This window comes from Nymphalis io, chromosome 23 (assembly GCF_905147045.1).
Source record: "Nymphalis io chromosome 23, ilAglIoxx1.1, whole genome shotgun sequence".
Classification (NCBI taxonomy): domain Eukaryota; kingdom Metazoa; phylum Arthropoda; class Insecta; order Lepidoptera; family Nymphalidae; genus Nymphalis; species Nymphalis io.
Genome location: NC_065910.1, coordinates 1347511 through 1362779, shown reverse-complemented (window position 1 = coordinate 1362779; position 15269 = coordinate 1347511). Strand labels below are relative to the sequence as shown.

At 33.4% G+C, this 15269-nt stretch overlaps 1 protein-coding gene across 1 annotated transcript in view; it reads right to left on the bottom strand.

Moving 5' to 3' along the window:
• The window catches only part of LOC126777720 (protein madd-4), a 418598-nt gene that overhangs the window by 106774 nt on the left and 296555 nt on the right, over positions 1 to 15269 (bottom strand). The window contains exon 6 of the mRNA XM_050500874.1: positions 4721 to 4864. Coding sequence (XP_050356831.1) covers positions 4721 to 4864 — 144 coding nt within the window. The remainder of the gene's footprint in view (positions 1 to 4720; positions 4865 to 15269) is intronic.

The window sequence follows — 15269 nt, the reverse complement described above, 5'->3', positions numbered from 1 at the left end:
AGAAATGAAACAAATTGTTACATAACGATGTCACAGCCGTCTAATATACAATAGCTCCATAACTATTAATCATTGGTTCTTTCAACGCGCTGAAAGCCAAGTTTACGCGTCGTATGTCAGATATTACTTTAAAATTGTTTAAAACTATTGAGTACAAAGTCTGAAAGTTGTTCTTTCCTTCTAATAGAAACATGAAGAAGTATTATATGAAGTCGAATGTATTTTAAGTAGTTTTCTATTGAAGTATTATCATTCAACGTTAATTATGAAGAGTTTTTGCTTTAAAATTTTATAATCTTAAATTGGCCAAGGTGGCTCAATGGTTGGAATAGTCTTAGTTGCAATTTAATGGTTTTAGTTAGGAAAAAAACCACTGCCTGGCTAACATAACATTTTTAATTAATGTTTCCAAGGTCGATGGCATGAGCGATGAAAGGATATTTAACATTTTGTACACTTTAACTACCTTCCTATATTATGTAAAAAAAATAGCCCGACCTGGGATTAGAACTCAAACAACTACATTAAAGATTCACATTTAAATCAACATTTTAATTATTATATTTTTTAATTTAAAATATATTTAAATACCTAACGATATGACCAAATAACATTAAATGAATAACCACCAATAATATCTTCAATAAAAAAGGGATATTAAAAAATAGGTAATACAAAAGGTTTTTTGTAACGCGATAATTCCCTCAAACCTCAAACTTATTTATATATATATATATATATATATATATATAAATAAGTTTGAGGTTTGAGGGAATTATATATATATATATATATATATATATATATATATATAAGAATATATATAAAATATATATATATATATATATATATATATATATATATATATATATATATATATATATAAGAACAATGTAAGCAAGTACATAATACATCATCCAGGAAGCTTAAGCCACTTCTTCCAGCCTATTCCGACGTAGGATTAACTGGCATTAGTCTGATCCACCTCGGAACGAGACTTGAATAGGACGTTCTGGTCGTCTTATGTGATTTTTAAACATCCATAGAAGCTATTTCTTGGTCTCAGAACTATCTTTGCGTGTATAATTAAAAACAAAATATTCTTTATTTAAATATAAGTGTATAAGAATTTGAAAAGATGTTACAGTATTAAACTGAATGTAAAGCTAGATTGTAATTAGAAAAATGCAACTAATTCTTCTTATGGATTCTATAGTGACTAATAGGCAACGAGCTCAATAGACTTACCACTTACTCTTTTCCTAAAATGATGGGCGGTCACCTGGTAGTAAATGTTCGACGTAAAAAATATTACCCCTTCCTGATATCGTTAAAAACCTAAAGTTTTTACTTCGTATTTGAATTTATAAAACGATTCGTTTTACTTATTGGCAATAAAATTGTCTACGAGGCCTAATTAAGAAGTTACCTTTGGCTTGCTACTTACTAATCAGAATGCGAACAGTTTTTTTTATAGTATATACAGGCGGACGAGCATATGGGCCATAGACATGCATTGTAAGAAATAACCATCGCTTACATTACGCTTACAAAGAACAGAAATTGAATATACGTAATATTATGTCATGAAGTTAAAGTCAGTTGTAACAACCTAACGATCTAAGACAGGATTAACTGGCATTACTGGGATCCAAGTCGAACAGCTTGAGGTTGACGAGCAAACCTTATATGTCAATTTATAGGTTTTAATTGTCATTAGGGATAATGAGTACTTTTTATGCGCTTTATATTACCGTTTATATTTTGTATGTGTTTAAGTAATAATACCATACGATTTTTATTTCTGAGGGTCTAAATCGAAATGACAATGCAAATAATTATATATTTTTTTCAAATTACTGAACCTAACGCAAAGATTAATTAATAAAATCGATATATTTAAATTTTAAAATATACTAAAAAATATACAGACGAACTGAGAACTTCCTTTTTTGAAGACAGCATGCCTTAAATAGACATGTAGACATTGATTTAAAACAGAGCGTCGTTACTTTCTCCCAAGAGATAATATAAGTCCGCTACAAAAGTAGGCTATGTAAATAAATAAATCATTGGGAAGGCTCGCCGTTACATCTACGTGATGGAGTAGGATTACTTGGTATTATTCTGATCCACTTCAGCGAATTGTACAACTGAATGTTATTTAATTTGTACAAATAGAATTTACGCTTGATGACGTGTCAGTAAAGATTCCTGTAAGATTGGTTTCTGTGAATTCGATTTTTAAAGTTACATATAGGATTGTCTAATAAATTGACGTTTACATATATTTTTGAAATATCATTAACTATGTTTATATATTTTTAATAGAATAGGAAGGCGGACGAGCATATGGGCCACGTAATGGTAAGTGACCACCAACGCCCATAGACATTGGCTTTGTAAGAAATGTCAACCATCGCTCACTCACCCTTCAAACCGGAACACAATAATACCAAGTACTGCTGTTTTGCGGTAGAATATCTGATGAGTGGGTGGATACCTACCCAGACGAGCTTGCACAAAGCTCAAACAATACTACTACAGTACTAAACAGTAAATATATTTACTCAATGACCCGTCATTTGTAGCATTCTTATAGGTAACCGTGTGGATATGGTAACTTCTAAATTACCTCTTGAAAATTTCTACTAACCGTATACGAAACGAATTGTTTCATGAATAAAGTAACCGGAAATAAATGCGAGTATCCAGTCAGTCATCGTAGATTTGACATTCGAAAGATGACACAGCATTGGTCTATTAATCACCCGCTAAGCAACATTTATATGTAGAGCAGAACTTTACTGAAATTTTTGAAATTCATAACATTTACACCTGAGGCGCAATAAAGCTTATACGAGTAGGTTACATGTCTGCATCAGACCATTTTGAGACAACATTAGACGTCCAAACACTAACAGCAACTTGTTATATATCAAGAAATATTGTCATAGCAATTTGGTCCTTATAATCATTGGTATAAAGTTGTAAATAACTGTAACTCTATAATGTATGGACATGTCATCATTTTTACGGGATTGTAGTCCTTATTCATTACACAATAAAGATGTTAATTGCATTACATCATATATGATAATCTGACATATTTACAATAGCATGCAAGGGTTATGCTCATAATAATTACTATGATTATATTTGTTAATATCGTAGAAAGCTGTTTGTAAATAAGCACACAACATTGAAGATTTACTTTTAGCTAAGCACACGGCCGTCTGTTCTTTAAGTACCTTAATGCCTGTTTTATTGGTAAATGTGACTGATATACATATTTATTTAAACATATCATTTGAAATAAATGTGCAAATAATACACCCAGAATCGGGACAGAAATAAAACGGGTCAGTTAAAGTCTGAATTAAAGTGTTCGAAAAATGCAAATTCATGTAATAATTTTTCCATAATTTTTAATAATTTGAGTAGTAAAGATGTATAACGGATGTTATAATTGATTTTACATTAATTATAATATTCAGAGAATAATACATCGGAATAATGTATCAGCGTGAGTCGGTTTTCAACACTTCACGAGTGATATATATTACATATATATCAAGTTGTTGCATAATAGCACTGCTGTAGTATCTCAGAAACATTTCGAGCATTCCTTGATACAAACGTAAGTGAATTCAGGTTAATTAATAATAATAATATAATGAACACTTTACAGTTCAGTTAACCCGTTTTGCGTAAGGGGTCGTTTCTGCCCAACCAAAAAACATGTGAAATGAAAACAACAAATTACTTTTACATACCCAATTTCAGATTTTGAGATTTTTACGTGTTCTCGTAATCAAATAGTTTAAAAATTGCAGAATTGGTCTGGTTGGTTAATTTAGGTTAAACCAAATCTCAATGAAGAAAATCATTAGTGAAAATGGACTGTAATTTTTCAACGGTTTTCAAAAAAAATTTACGATCACCGAAACTAATTTTCAGGTAACCGGTAAGTGTTGGTATAAATCAAAGTTTTATAGGTTGAAACCACATTAGCGTTACTTTAGAAATGAAGTGGAAACGAAATGATAAATTAGACTTTAACTGGTACTAGGATCTGAACAAGCCCCTCTGGGAAGGTGTGGTACCTTCCCATTCGCAAGTAATCCATTCTCATATATCTAACTGCCTCATTCGTTTATGGTTAGCATGACTACACACCCTGAAGTCTTGAGTTCCAATTGGAAATCCCAGATCAGTATTAAAGAGTTATCGAGATTTTTGCCAATTATTTATCATTATACAGGCGTCTGCCGTAACGCCTCCATTCATTCTGGTAGTGTCAGATTATTAAGATGGGATTATGAGAGTGAGGCAAAGTCAATAGAGTTCATTTAGCACTCCGAGCTTTTACATATCATCTTTATAATGTTGGTTTTAATTTTTATAATTATTTTATTAAAATGAAATCTAATTTATTAACGTTTTATTAGCAAACATTTTAAATGAATTGGCATACATAAAAATATCTGCGGAGTTTTTATAGGAACGTGTACCGTGCGTTATGCGGAATCGGAAAATTATTTATCTAGTACTAACAAAAACCTGTATGTATATATACAAATTGTCATGGTGATTGGGTGAATGGTATAAAAGAGGACAGCAATGTCATTATGATTTAATGTCAATTTTACGGTCAAACAATGCCGATGTAATCTCAAACATATATAACAACATCTATCATATATAATAGGTGCCTTACCTGCATATTACATATTTTGTATCGCACTGGCTCTCCACGACAGCCTGAGGGTGAGGAGCATGTTCTGAGCTGTCTGGATACGCCACCGTCACAGGTCCTCGAGCACAGTGACCACTCGCTCCATTGTGACCATCCACCTCTTTCCTGTTAAATATATAATATATAGGTTATTAATATACAATATTAGATATAAGTTTGTTTTCTATTATTTTGTGAATAATTTTACCCAAAACATATAAAAATACAACTGAAGTGAGAAGCTTCTTTTTCCGATCTCGATTAAAAAACACTTTTTGCGCTGAGATATTCATAGAGTGCAATGAATAGATAAAGATCTTAACTGCAGGTCACGTTCAAAAGCAAACAAGTACCATTAAAACATCTATCGGCGCACTTTGGAGGTAAAAACGATTCGTATGCCGCGACGGCAAACGGCATGACGCTCCCTTATCGTTATGCCCTCCGCCACCGCTCACTACTCCCTTATGTGTGCGTATTGCGTATACGTAGGCTATTGCTACTATGTTATACTTACACATATATATATATATATATATATTAATTTTATAAGCGAAACTATGCTTTTGTTTTTAATTCCATATTTATTTATTAGCTTTCCTTTGTTAACTTCTTTGAAAAAAGATCGTTCATCGAAATTTCATTTTAGTTCTAAATTGCAGTTCAGGGCTTATTAAATTATATTTTAAAATAACTTAATATCAACTGCTAGTATTAAATTTAAACAGCATCCAATTATAACTAAACCTCTAATTTGATATTTTAATAATAATTAGATAACTAATCTATGATTGAAATAACTATGATATATATTCAAAGTTATTTCCAATTACCATAAAATACTATTTTATAATACATATATAATTTGAATGTTTTTGTAAAAGTTTGTTAAAATGAAATTATTTTTATTTACAAAATACCAGTCAAAAAAGTCAGCTTTTATTTATCGCTTTCGAATAGTAATTTTATTATTTAGTATTTGTTATGATTAAGGTCGTTACTGAACATAATCTGTGTACAAAGTCAGCTATGTTTCCTTTTTCTTTTCTGCTGGTAAAAATGATAGTCCTAAAGATACAACGCTCTGAGAAACAAAAGACAGAGAATAATATGTTTAAGGCTACCCTTTCTATTAGTACTCTAAAAAAATCATACTTGACAAACTCATAATATAGATGTATGAAGTGTATCTCTTGACAATTTGAGTGTTACTACAAGTTTAATTCATTATACTCGCAACACTAAAAAGAATACACATTAACTCTTTCTAACTTATATCAAAATATATAAATTTGTCTCCCTCCCTGCTTACTATTGTCGTGTATTGGGGTTGTAGTGTATTGGGATGTCGTTTGCCCAATGAACGACGACAATGAATCGCGCAATCTGGAAGAATCTTCTTTAACCTGCAGCTGCAGCAGCGGAATAAATATATGTGAATGTGTTGTTTTCAAAATTTAACTGATTTTGTATTTTCGACATATTAATCTCCTTCGCGTCGAGATGGCTCAGTGGTAAGATTGCGTGAATCTTAACCGATGATCGTCGGTTCAAACCCGGGCAAGCACCACTGAATTTTCATGTGCTTAATTTGTGATTATAATTTATCTCCTGCTTTACGGCGAAGGAAAACATCGTGAGGAAACGTGCATGTGTCTAATTTCACTGTAATTCTGCCACATGTGTATTTTTTCAACCCGCACTGGAGCAGCGTAGTAGAATAAGCTGCAAACCTTCTCCTCAAAAAGGGAGAGGAGGCTTGCAGACCAGCAGTGAGACATTCACAGGCTGTTACGGATTACGGCGTCTTCTCTATCCTACATGAAATTATCAAAGAGTAGAATCGATAATGTTAGTCAGTTTTTCGTTAATATATCCGATAAACTATTGTTAGATACGTTAAAGTCTAAAATTGTCAGCGACAAATCAATAAATTGTTTACACTAAGTATTTTAGTTAGAAGTAATATTCTCAGCTAATCTCTTTTGGGTTACCGCCAAGCTTCAAGTACTGAGTAATGGAGTCTGGCTATTTTCCTAGAATTCCGTGACAAGCTAGGCTTTATCTGAAGCACTAGATTATGCCTCCGCGTAGCAAAGATTAGATGATTATCTTGTTGCAGCGTCAATATTAAAAACGACGGGACGAAATACGGTGTAATATTTTTTATTTTTTAATCTGAATATAGCAAAAGTAAGCAAAACATTTTGACATGTAATTATTTAGATTTTAGATGATAAAAATTTAGACTTATTTTACTGACATTTTTGACGGCTGATTTTAAAAAGAAAATATAATATGATAAAATACGGTCGTATGTATTATACCATCTAGTTCTTAATTACGACAAAATAATAGACAACTATTTCAAATATCGAACACCAGTTATAAACAATAACAAATAAGTATCACATAATCCTTAACTTTTTTTTTTATTAGATAGACATTGGCATTGTGAGAAATATTAACCACCGCTACCCTTATAAGTTATTTTTATTGTCTCTATTGTTGCATAAGCTCACTCAACGTTCAGACACACTACAATACTAAATATTTGATAAGTATCAATCTAAATAAAAAGCCTTAAGCACTAAAATATAGACAAGAAATTATTTAAATTATAAATAAGAAGTGCTAAGTCACAAACTTTGGCGATATTGCATAGGAATTTAATTTGTTATTTGAGATGAAACAGATGTTTGATGTGGTCGATGGGGATATACAATAGACTGTAATTTAAATTGTTATTGAAGCAAGTTCGAAGCTCGCTTTGTTTACGAATAAACGAGTATCAAGTTATAGAAAGAAAATTATCTCGTAATAGCATTAATATAAGTTTCAATTGTATAATAGAATGTATTACAACCCAATAGCGATAGATGGCGCTTATTCAATACGTCAATTTTCTGAATCGCGCTGTCTAAATATTCGTTATTGTTTATACATGTAAATAGTGTGTGTAATTTTATTTGTGTGAACAGTGGAAAGCACTTCCTTTGTTTTATTTATCATTTGATCCCCCGAATTTAGTTCGGCGTAAAAACTAATTGTTTGTAAACTTTGAAATGAAACAAATGATAGTTTATTTGAGAATTTTGAGACTCCCTATTAGATTTTTTATTTACAGTAACAGTACAGTAACAGCCTATAAATGTCCCACTGCTGGGCTAAGGCCTCCTCTCCCTTTTTGAGGAGAAGGTTTGGAGCTTATTCCACCACGCTGCTCCAGTGCGGGTTGGTGGAATACACATGTGGCAGAATTTCGATGAAATAAGACACATGCAGGTTTCCTCACGATGTTTTCCTTCACCGAAAAGCACGAGATGAATTATAAACAGAAATTAAGCACATGTAAATTCAGAGGTGCTTGCCCGGATTTGAACCCACGTTCATCGGTTAAGATTCACGCGTTCTTACCACTGGGCCATCTCGACTTTTTATGTTTTATGTTATTATTTTTTATTTATCTTATTATATCTTATCAATATTGTTGATGTAGTTGTGATGATCAAAGAGGTCTCTAGTTCAAATTCGTGTTCGGGCCGATCAAAGTTGTTGGGTTTGATCAAAGTTAACTTCACTTGACTTCCGTCAAGGATCTCTCATTAATGGACGAAGTTAGGAGTTGACAGTGTTATAATACCGTATCTCAAAAACACTTCGACCCATTGGCGCCGCCCGCGATACATCTCCGTTCGTAGATTGCTGTTTCTTCGGACTATGGGAGTCAGGAAATAGAGAGGTCACCTATGGTTGCACATACATTTGTGCACTATAATAAAGAAGAAACTAAAAATAAATGTTTTTTAACTTTTAAAAGGGATAGCGGAACTTAATAATTAATCAAATTATATTTCTGATATTTTTATAGCTAATACTTTAATTGGTAGAATCTATAACGATTGAATGATGTTTAAATTCAACCAATCAAATTTCATCATTTTCTTTGTTGTATGTAACATTAAACAAAATATATGATAAAAAAAACTATATGAAGCAAACAAATAATGTTATTGTATATTCGTTACGGTATTTACGTACTTTGTCAAACCAAGGAACCATAATGTGGTTGGGCTGTTATTCAAAAAGAAAATTATTTTTATGCTAATGTGGCCGGGTTCTAAATGCACGTATAAGAGCTATAAATATACAAACAATATCAATCTAAGTGAGTTCTCTTTAACATATTTGTATTTTCTCGATCCCTTGAATATGAGATTTTGATCACGCGCCTTTTTTACATACCGCTGACCGGAATAATAATTATTTTCAAAGCTTTAACGGGTTGATAGTCATGATGGGATTTTAACCTTAAATGGCTTGAAATAAGGAATGTATTCCCGAAAATCAACAATGTTTTTCTTTCTGGTTCAATTAACTTGATATAAAACGATAGGCTAGCTATAAGTTTTTAATTTCCTATTCAATTAAATAATTTTCCACCGTTCGGGTATTACCCATAACGTAATTAGGTAGACAACCAAATGTTTTAATTGGAATTATTCTCAAATCGCTTTCTACATATACGATACGCAGTTTATTTTTGATGTTCACTTTCGGATACAATAAACTTATTATTAATATTATTATATATATTCATGTTTTGTAAGGCTTTTATATAAACAATGTAGGTCGTTTTTAACTTTAATAGCTACTGAGAAAAGTCGGATTATTTTTAATTTTAAAAATCAAATGTGTAGCGGAAATTTTCATGGTGTTCCGAGTACATAAACGTAACAAGGTGATTTATTAATTATATCGAAGTATATTAACCTCAAAAATACATACCAATATCAATTTATAATGATGTACATAAGATATTACGTCATTTAAAGAGACAAGGTTTTACAACAATACGTTTTATCAATTAATAACGATTGGGAAATATAACAAATGAGTGCTAGAAAACAATTTATAGATATAAAAATGGATTCGAATTTTCTTTTAAAATATACAAAGAGTTCTCGAATCAAACGTAATCCAATTATGTTGTGCATTTCGTACGTCTTTTCATAGTTGAAGAGGGTCTAGTCTTATTTCGTAGAAGCTGGAACGAAAAATAATAAGTTATTATTTTTTATGGTTCCGCTTGTACGTGATTTTGTACATACCTCGTACTAACAAACCATTAATACAACAGTCTCGGGCATGTTCGAGAATGTTCCATCCTTAGTTAACTCAATGCTCTTTTAATGATATACTTGTATAACATATTTATATTCGACGAATCTTTAAATTTTTTCAATATACAGGTATTAGTTTTTTATATATTTATAACTATTAAGATACCATGAATATCGTCAAAAAAACTTTTGCTTTTTTTCTCAGTCTGTATAATACTGTTTTTTTTTATTATCGTTCAGTATGCATTAGAAATAGAGCTCTGCTGTTTTATCCATCAGAAAAACTATTTTTCTCTTTATGCAATAAAAGCCATCACAGTCATATGGGATAAATCATTCATACCAGATTCAGATAAACTAAAAAAAATGTTTACATCCAACATTTTGTTTTAATTTTTGAATCAGTAGTTAGAATACGTGAATCCCAACCGATGATACCGGGTTCAACCCTAAACAGGCAAAACTGAATTGAGCGATCCCGTGACGCTCGCCAAGAGACGGAGTGTGTACCACTGGTTTTTAGAGGGTATTCTGGCGCAGTCGGTGGCATTGAGTAAAATTTATAAATAGTTACCCCAATTAACGTCTTTTTTTATCGCTGAAAAAACGCTTTACGCGTTTCTCTCACGGGAACAGTCGTGGGGTATGTGGGACTCACCGGTTTCCAAGGGGACAAGTGCGCCTTGAATCTCGGAATACCCACAAAAAAAACCAGCGGTACCCTTTCCGTCTTAATGAGGAGCGCCACGGGATCGCTTGCGCATTCAACCGTAACCCTCCTCCATTCTCCTGGAGGGATTCCCAGGATACTGAGAACCTCAGTCTCAGGGTACCTCAATCCAGGGTCTGAGGTTCTCAGTCTGGCACCGCATTACGCCCCCCCCCCCATTAACACCTCCCATTACCTCCTCAAAGTTGAAATGTCCAAAATAGCATTTTTGAGCGGATGCTTACGTCATAAAAGAAACATATATTTGAAATTACAGCTGTCTAGACTAAGTAGTTTTAGTTATAATTTGATAGTCGAGAAAAATGATATTATAAATAGGTAAGAAAGTAAGACAGGCACAGATACAAAAAACTATAAAAACTTGGCACATATACCCAACTCTAATTCGATTAACGTTCTTTTTTTAAACTTAAAACAAAACAAAGAACATCATACACAATATGTCACCCATTAAAATATTTCTGTGAATGTAAAAAAGAACACCGAAATGTGGTCCGGATTATTACGAAGGCTGTATTGTAAATGAGAGTATACATTTCTTATGCCTCGGGAGGCTTCAAGCCTTCCATCCAAAAGAATTTTTTTATGTATTACGAGCGTAGCTTGTAGAATGTTTACTTTTGAAATTATTTTGTACATATTATTATCGTTATAAAGCTTGGACTTGCAGATTGAATATCTTAATCAAAGTTTTTTTTGTATCTTTTTATGCAAGTTTTATAGTGATTTGTTAGTTATAGTACTTCATTAGTTAAAAAGCCGAGATAACCCAGTGGCTACAACGCGTGAATCTTAACCGATGACCGTGGGTTCAAACCCGGGCAAGCATTACTTAATTTTCATGGACTTATTTTGTATTTATATTTTAATCTTGTGCTTGACGGTATCTTATGAATTACGCATCGTAGACTTTTCTACTATTCATAAGCCAAACGAATCGTTTCTTTAATGTAATAACCATATTCTAATGGCCTTTAGCTTGCTTAAATAATATGTTGTGAATTAAATATTAATCCCAATTAATTATTTGATATTTTAATTTTTTATTATATTAGGTAGACAGATTGGCAGTCGGCCTTGTAAGTGGTCACCACCGGCCATAGAAATTGGTATTCTAAGAATTATTAACCATCTCTTACGTCACCAGTGCGCCACCAACCTTGGGAATTAAGTTGTTATAACTCTTGTGCCACTTTTTTTTCCTCGCAGTGGAAACCTTCAGAAAGGCAACCGGATCCCATGGGGCTGGAACCGGGTTATGTGGGATTCTTACCCACTAAAACGGCTGCGGGATCGGAGAGGCTGCGGGGTCGTGTTGATATAATGCATCCGCGGCCTCTCCCGTGCTTTGCTCCACTCGTGGCTCGGCGAAACTCTCTTCAGGTGGCGAAGGTAATCTCACCCCCCGCACTACTCGCTAGTGCGTGCAGCAGCGCGAGGCCATCCCGGCTGCCATCCTCCTCAGGGCCGTCTGAAATAGGGCACTCGAGCCCCCCACCTCACGCATCTACGGCCCCAGGGTCGCGCCCTATTATTTAAGCTCCGGGTGTCTGGGCTGTGGGAGGGCCGAGACGACGCCGTCATCGTCACCGCCGAGAAGAATCAGCACTCAAAAATAGAATATGAGTAGTTGGTACCTACCCGGGTTAAACCGTCTCTTTCAACAGGTCATTCCCGCCTTACATTACGCCTATCTGTTATAATTAATGCTATGGCGATTATATTTCATTATTTATGTTGATTATTTAATTCTATTATGTTAAGTAATTATATTGATGGATAAAATTATAATAACCTTATTTATACTAACAAATTAGTTATTTAATTATCACACATTTTTAATTTGAACAAGTTTTTAACTTGAAATACGATGAATTTAAATTTAATTAGGCATAATACTGACATTAATTTTATGAAGCAATAATATTAATTAATACGATTTAACTTGGATTATTTTAATAGAACATGAATAAAATTTGATTTTATAATATAGTTTTGTAAGCAATCATATTAAAAATTTAAATATAGCGAACGGTTGTAATTAAACTGAAACAAAATTACAGAAGGCACCTGACATTTTAGTTCCCAATGTTGGTGGCGCCATCAACATTGGTGATGCAAGGGATGGTTAATATTTGGTGGTGGTGACCACGTACGAACAGGTGCCCTATTTGCCCTATTTAAAAAAGTATGTCTCTTAGTATAGATTGTTATAATTTTATCCGTATATACATTTTTTGCGTATAATAAAACATTAAATAATCGCTTATAACAAAAACTCTTAAGCCCTTATTAAATAGGTCGAAACTAAGGCACTCAATTTTCCTTGAAGAGCCAACATCATCCTGAGTAAATGCAAAGCAAACAACCTGTCTTGCCGTATTATCATCGCAGACGCTAAACAAGGCTGTAGTAAAAACAACCAGCCAACGAGGAATTTACAATCAAAATGTACAATATCATAGGGTTAGGTGTGGTACAAGTAACGTCGAAAAGCGGATAATTCTAGTATTAGGGATATACTGTTGATGATGTTGTTTTCTTCACGGATTTCGGATAAAGTGGCCTTTTTCAATGGAGCCAATGCGCAAGACGTGTAATAGTGCACAAATGTTTTTGCAAACACAAGCGCACTATTCCCTTACGCTTATCTGATGGAACGATATTTGACATTACTAGATAGAACGATACTAGAAAAACTTCAGGTGCCAATTTCCAGACCCCTTCTACTAATAATTTTTTTAATCAACCCAACCCGGGGTTTGGTCATAAGATCTCGGGATCTGCGGCCTTGTGGGCTTTCCATTACTTCCCAACACAATCACTCAGTATACTAATATACTATACTATATAACTACACTATAATATGTTCATTATTTACCGGCACTTCGATTTCATCTAATAACGCTTTATTTGATAACCGTAACAGCCTGTGAATGTCCCACTGCTGGGCTAAAGGCCTCCTCTCCTCTTTTTGAGGAGAAGGTTTTGGAGCTTTTTCCACCACGCTGCTCCAATGCGGGTTGGTAGAATTCACATGTGGCAGAACTTCAGTGAAATTAGACACATGCAGGTTTCCTCACGATGTTTTCCTTCACCGTAAAGCACGAGATGAATTATAATCACAAATTAAGCACATGAAAATTCAGTGGTGCTTGCCCGGGTTTGAACCCACGATCATCGGTTAAGATTCACGCGTTCTTACCACAGGGCCATCTCGGCTTTCATTTCATTTATTTGATAATAGTACATATATTAATCCCGATATAACGCTACTTTTCGTAACTTTCTCCAAAAATAAACGACTTGATTCGAAACAACAGTAGCAACAGTGGCATATGCAAATTTTAAACTCCAAAGTCGACTCCAATTTGTCAGTCCTCTGCTGTTTTTGCGACAGTTTTTAAGTCTTTATAGCACTTTGTGCAAAATATATAGTACCGGATTTTTGTGTTAACAGAAAACGTACTACTGATGAGCAAAAACTTTATCTTCTTTTAAAAATAAGTTGGAGATTGTTTGAAGTTTGGCCACAGCCCCTTTGCCGGCTATGGGATTAAAAAAATCGGAGGTTTTGGTAATTCCAGTATTTTTTTAACTCTGCATATGATGAGAATAATATTTTCATTTCTATTATTGTAGAATACATTCTGTATTCTACAATATTCTATTTTAATTCTATTTTCGCTGTTAATATGTACTTCTGTACATATTAACAGCGAAAATAGAAAAGTGGCTCGATAACGAAAATCTTAACCGATTGCGGATTTAATCGTGAGCAAGCATTATTTCGTGCCTGATGGTGAAAGAAAACAATGCTGGTTGCATTACCAGCTTGGTGGAATAAGTTCATACTTTTCCTCTCCACTCAGTGAAACGCTGGCAAATTTTTACACGCCAAATGCTAGTTTCCTTACGATATATATATTAAGCCGAGATGGCAAAGTGGTAAAAACGCGTGAATCTTAACCGATGAACGTGGGTTCAAACCCGGGCAAGCACCTCTGAATTTACATGTGCTTAATTTCTGTTTATAATTCATCTCGTGCTTTTCGGTGAAGGAAAACATCGTGAGGAAACCTGCATGTCTAATTTCATCGAAATTCTGCCACATGTGTATTCCACCAACCCGCACTGGAGCAGCGTGGTCGAATAAGCTCCAAACCTTCTCCTCAAAAAAAAAAAAAAGAGAGAGGAGGCCTTAGCCTAGCAGTGGGACATTTACAGGCTGTTACTGTACTGTACTGTATATTATATATATTCAGTTTTCATATTGTACTAGTTTTTGCGCTTTACTCGCGGCTTCGCTCGCGTCATAATTTAGAATTGTTAAGTACCAATTTCCTTAGCTATTTCTTCAATAACGAGGGATTGTCATACACACCTTCATCCCCTTCATCACTCACTACCTTAGGCATTCATTTGTTAAATTTAATTTTTCAGTCATTCTTTTATATAAATAGATAACGTGATAAATATTTATTATTTATTTATCAAAATGATATAGTACATAATTATAATACATAATCTAAGATACGTAATTTGCATAGTGTTCTAATATTTGTTATGTAACAATTTGTTTGTTTAAAGCCAGCGAGCATACAACCCATATAATATTGAATTACGTAAACAAATAAACCATATACAGTACAACACAATCTTGATGTTCATATTCAGT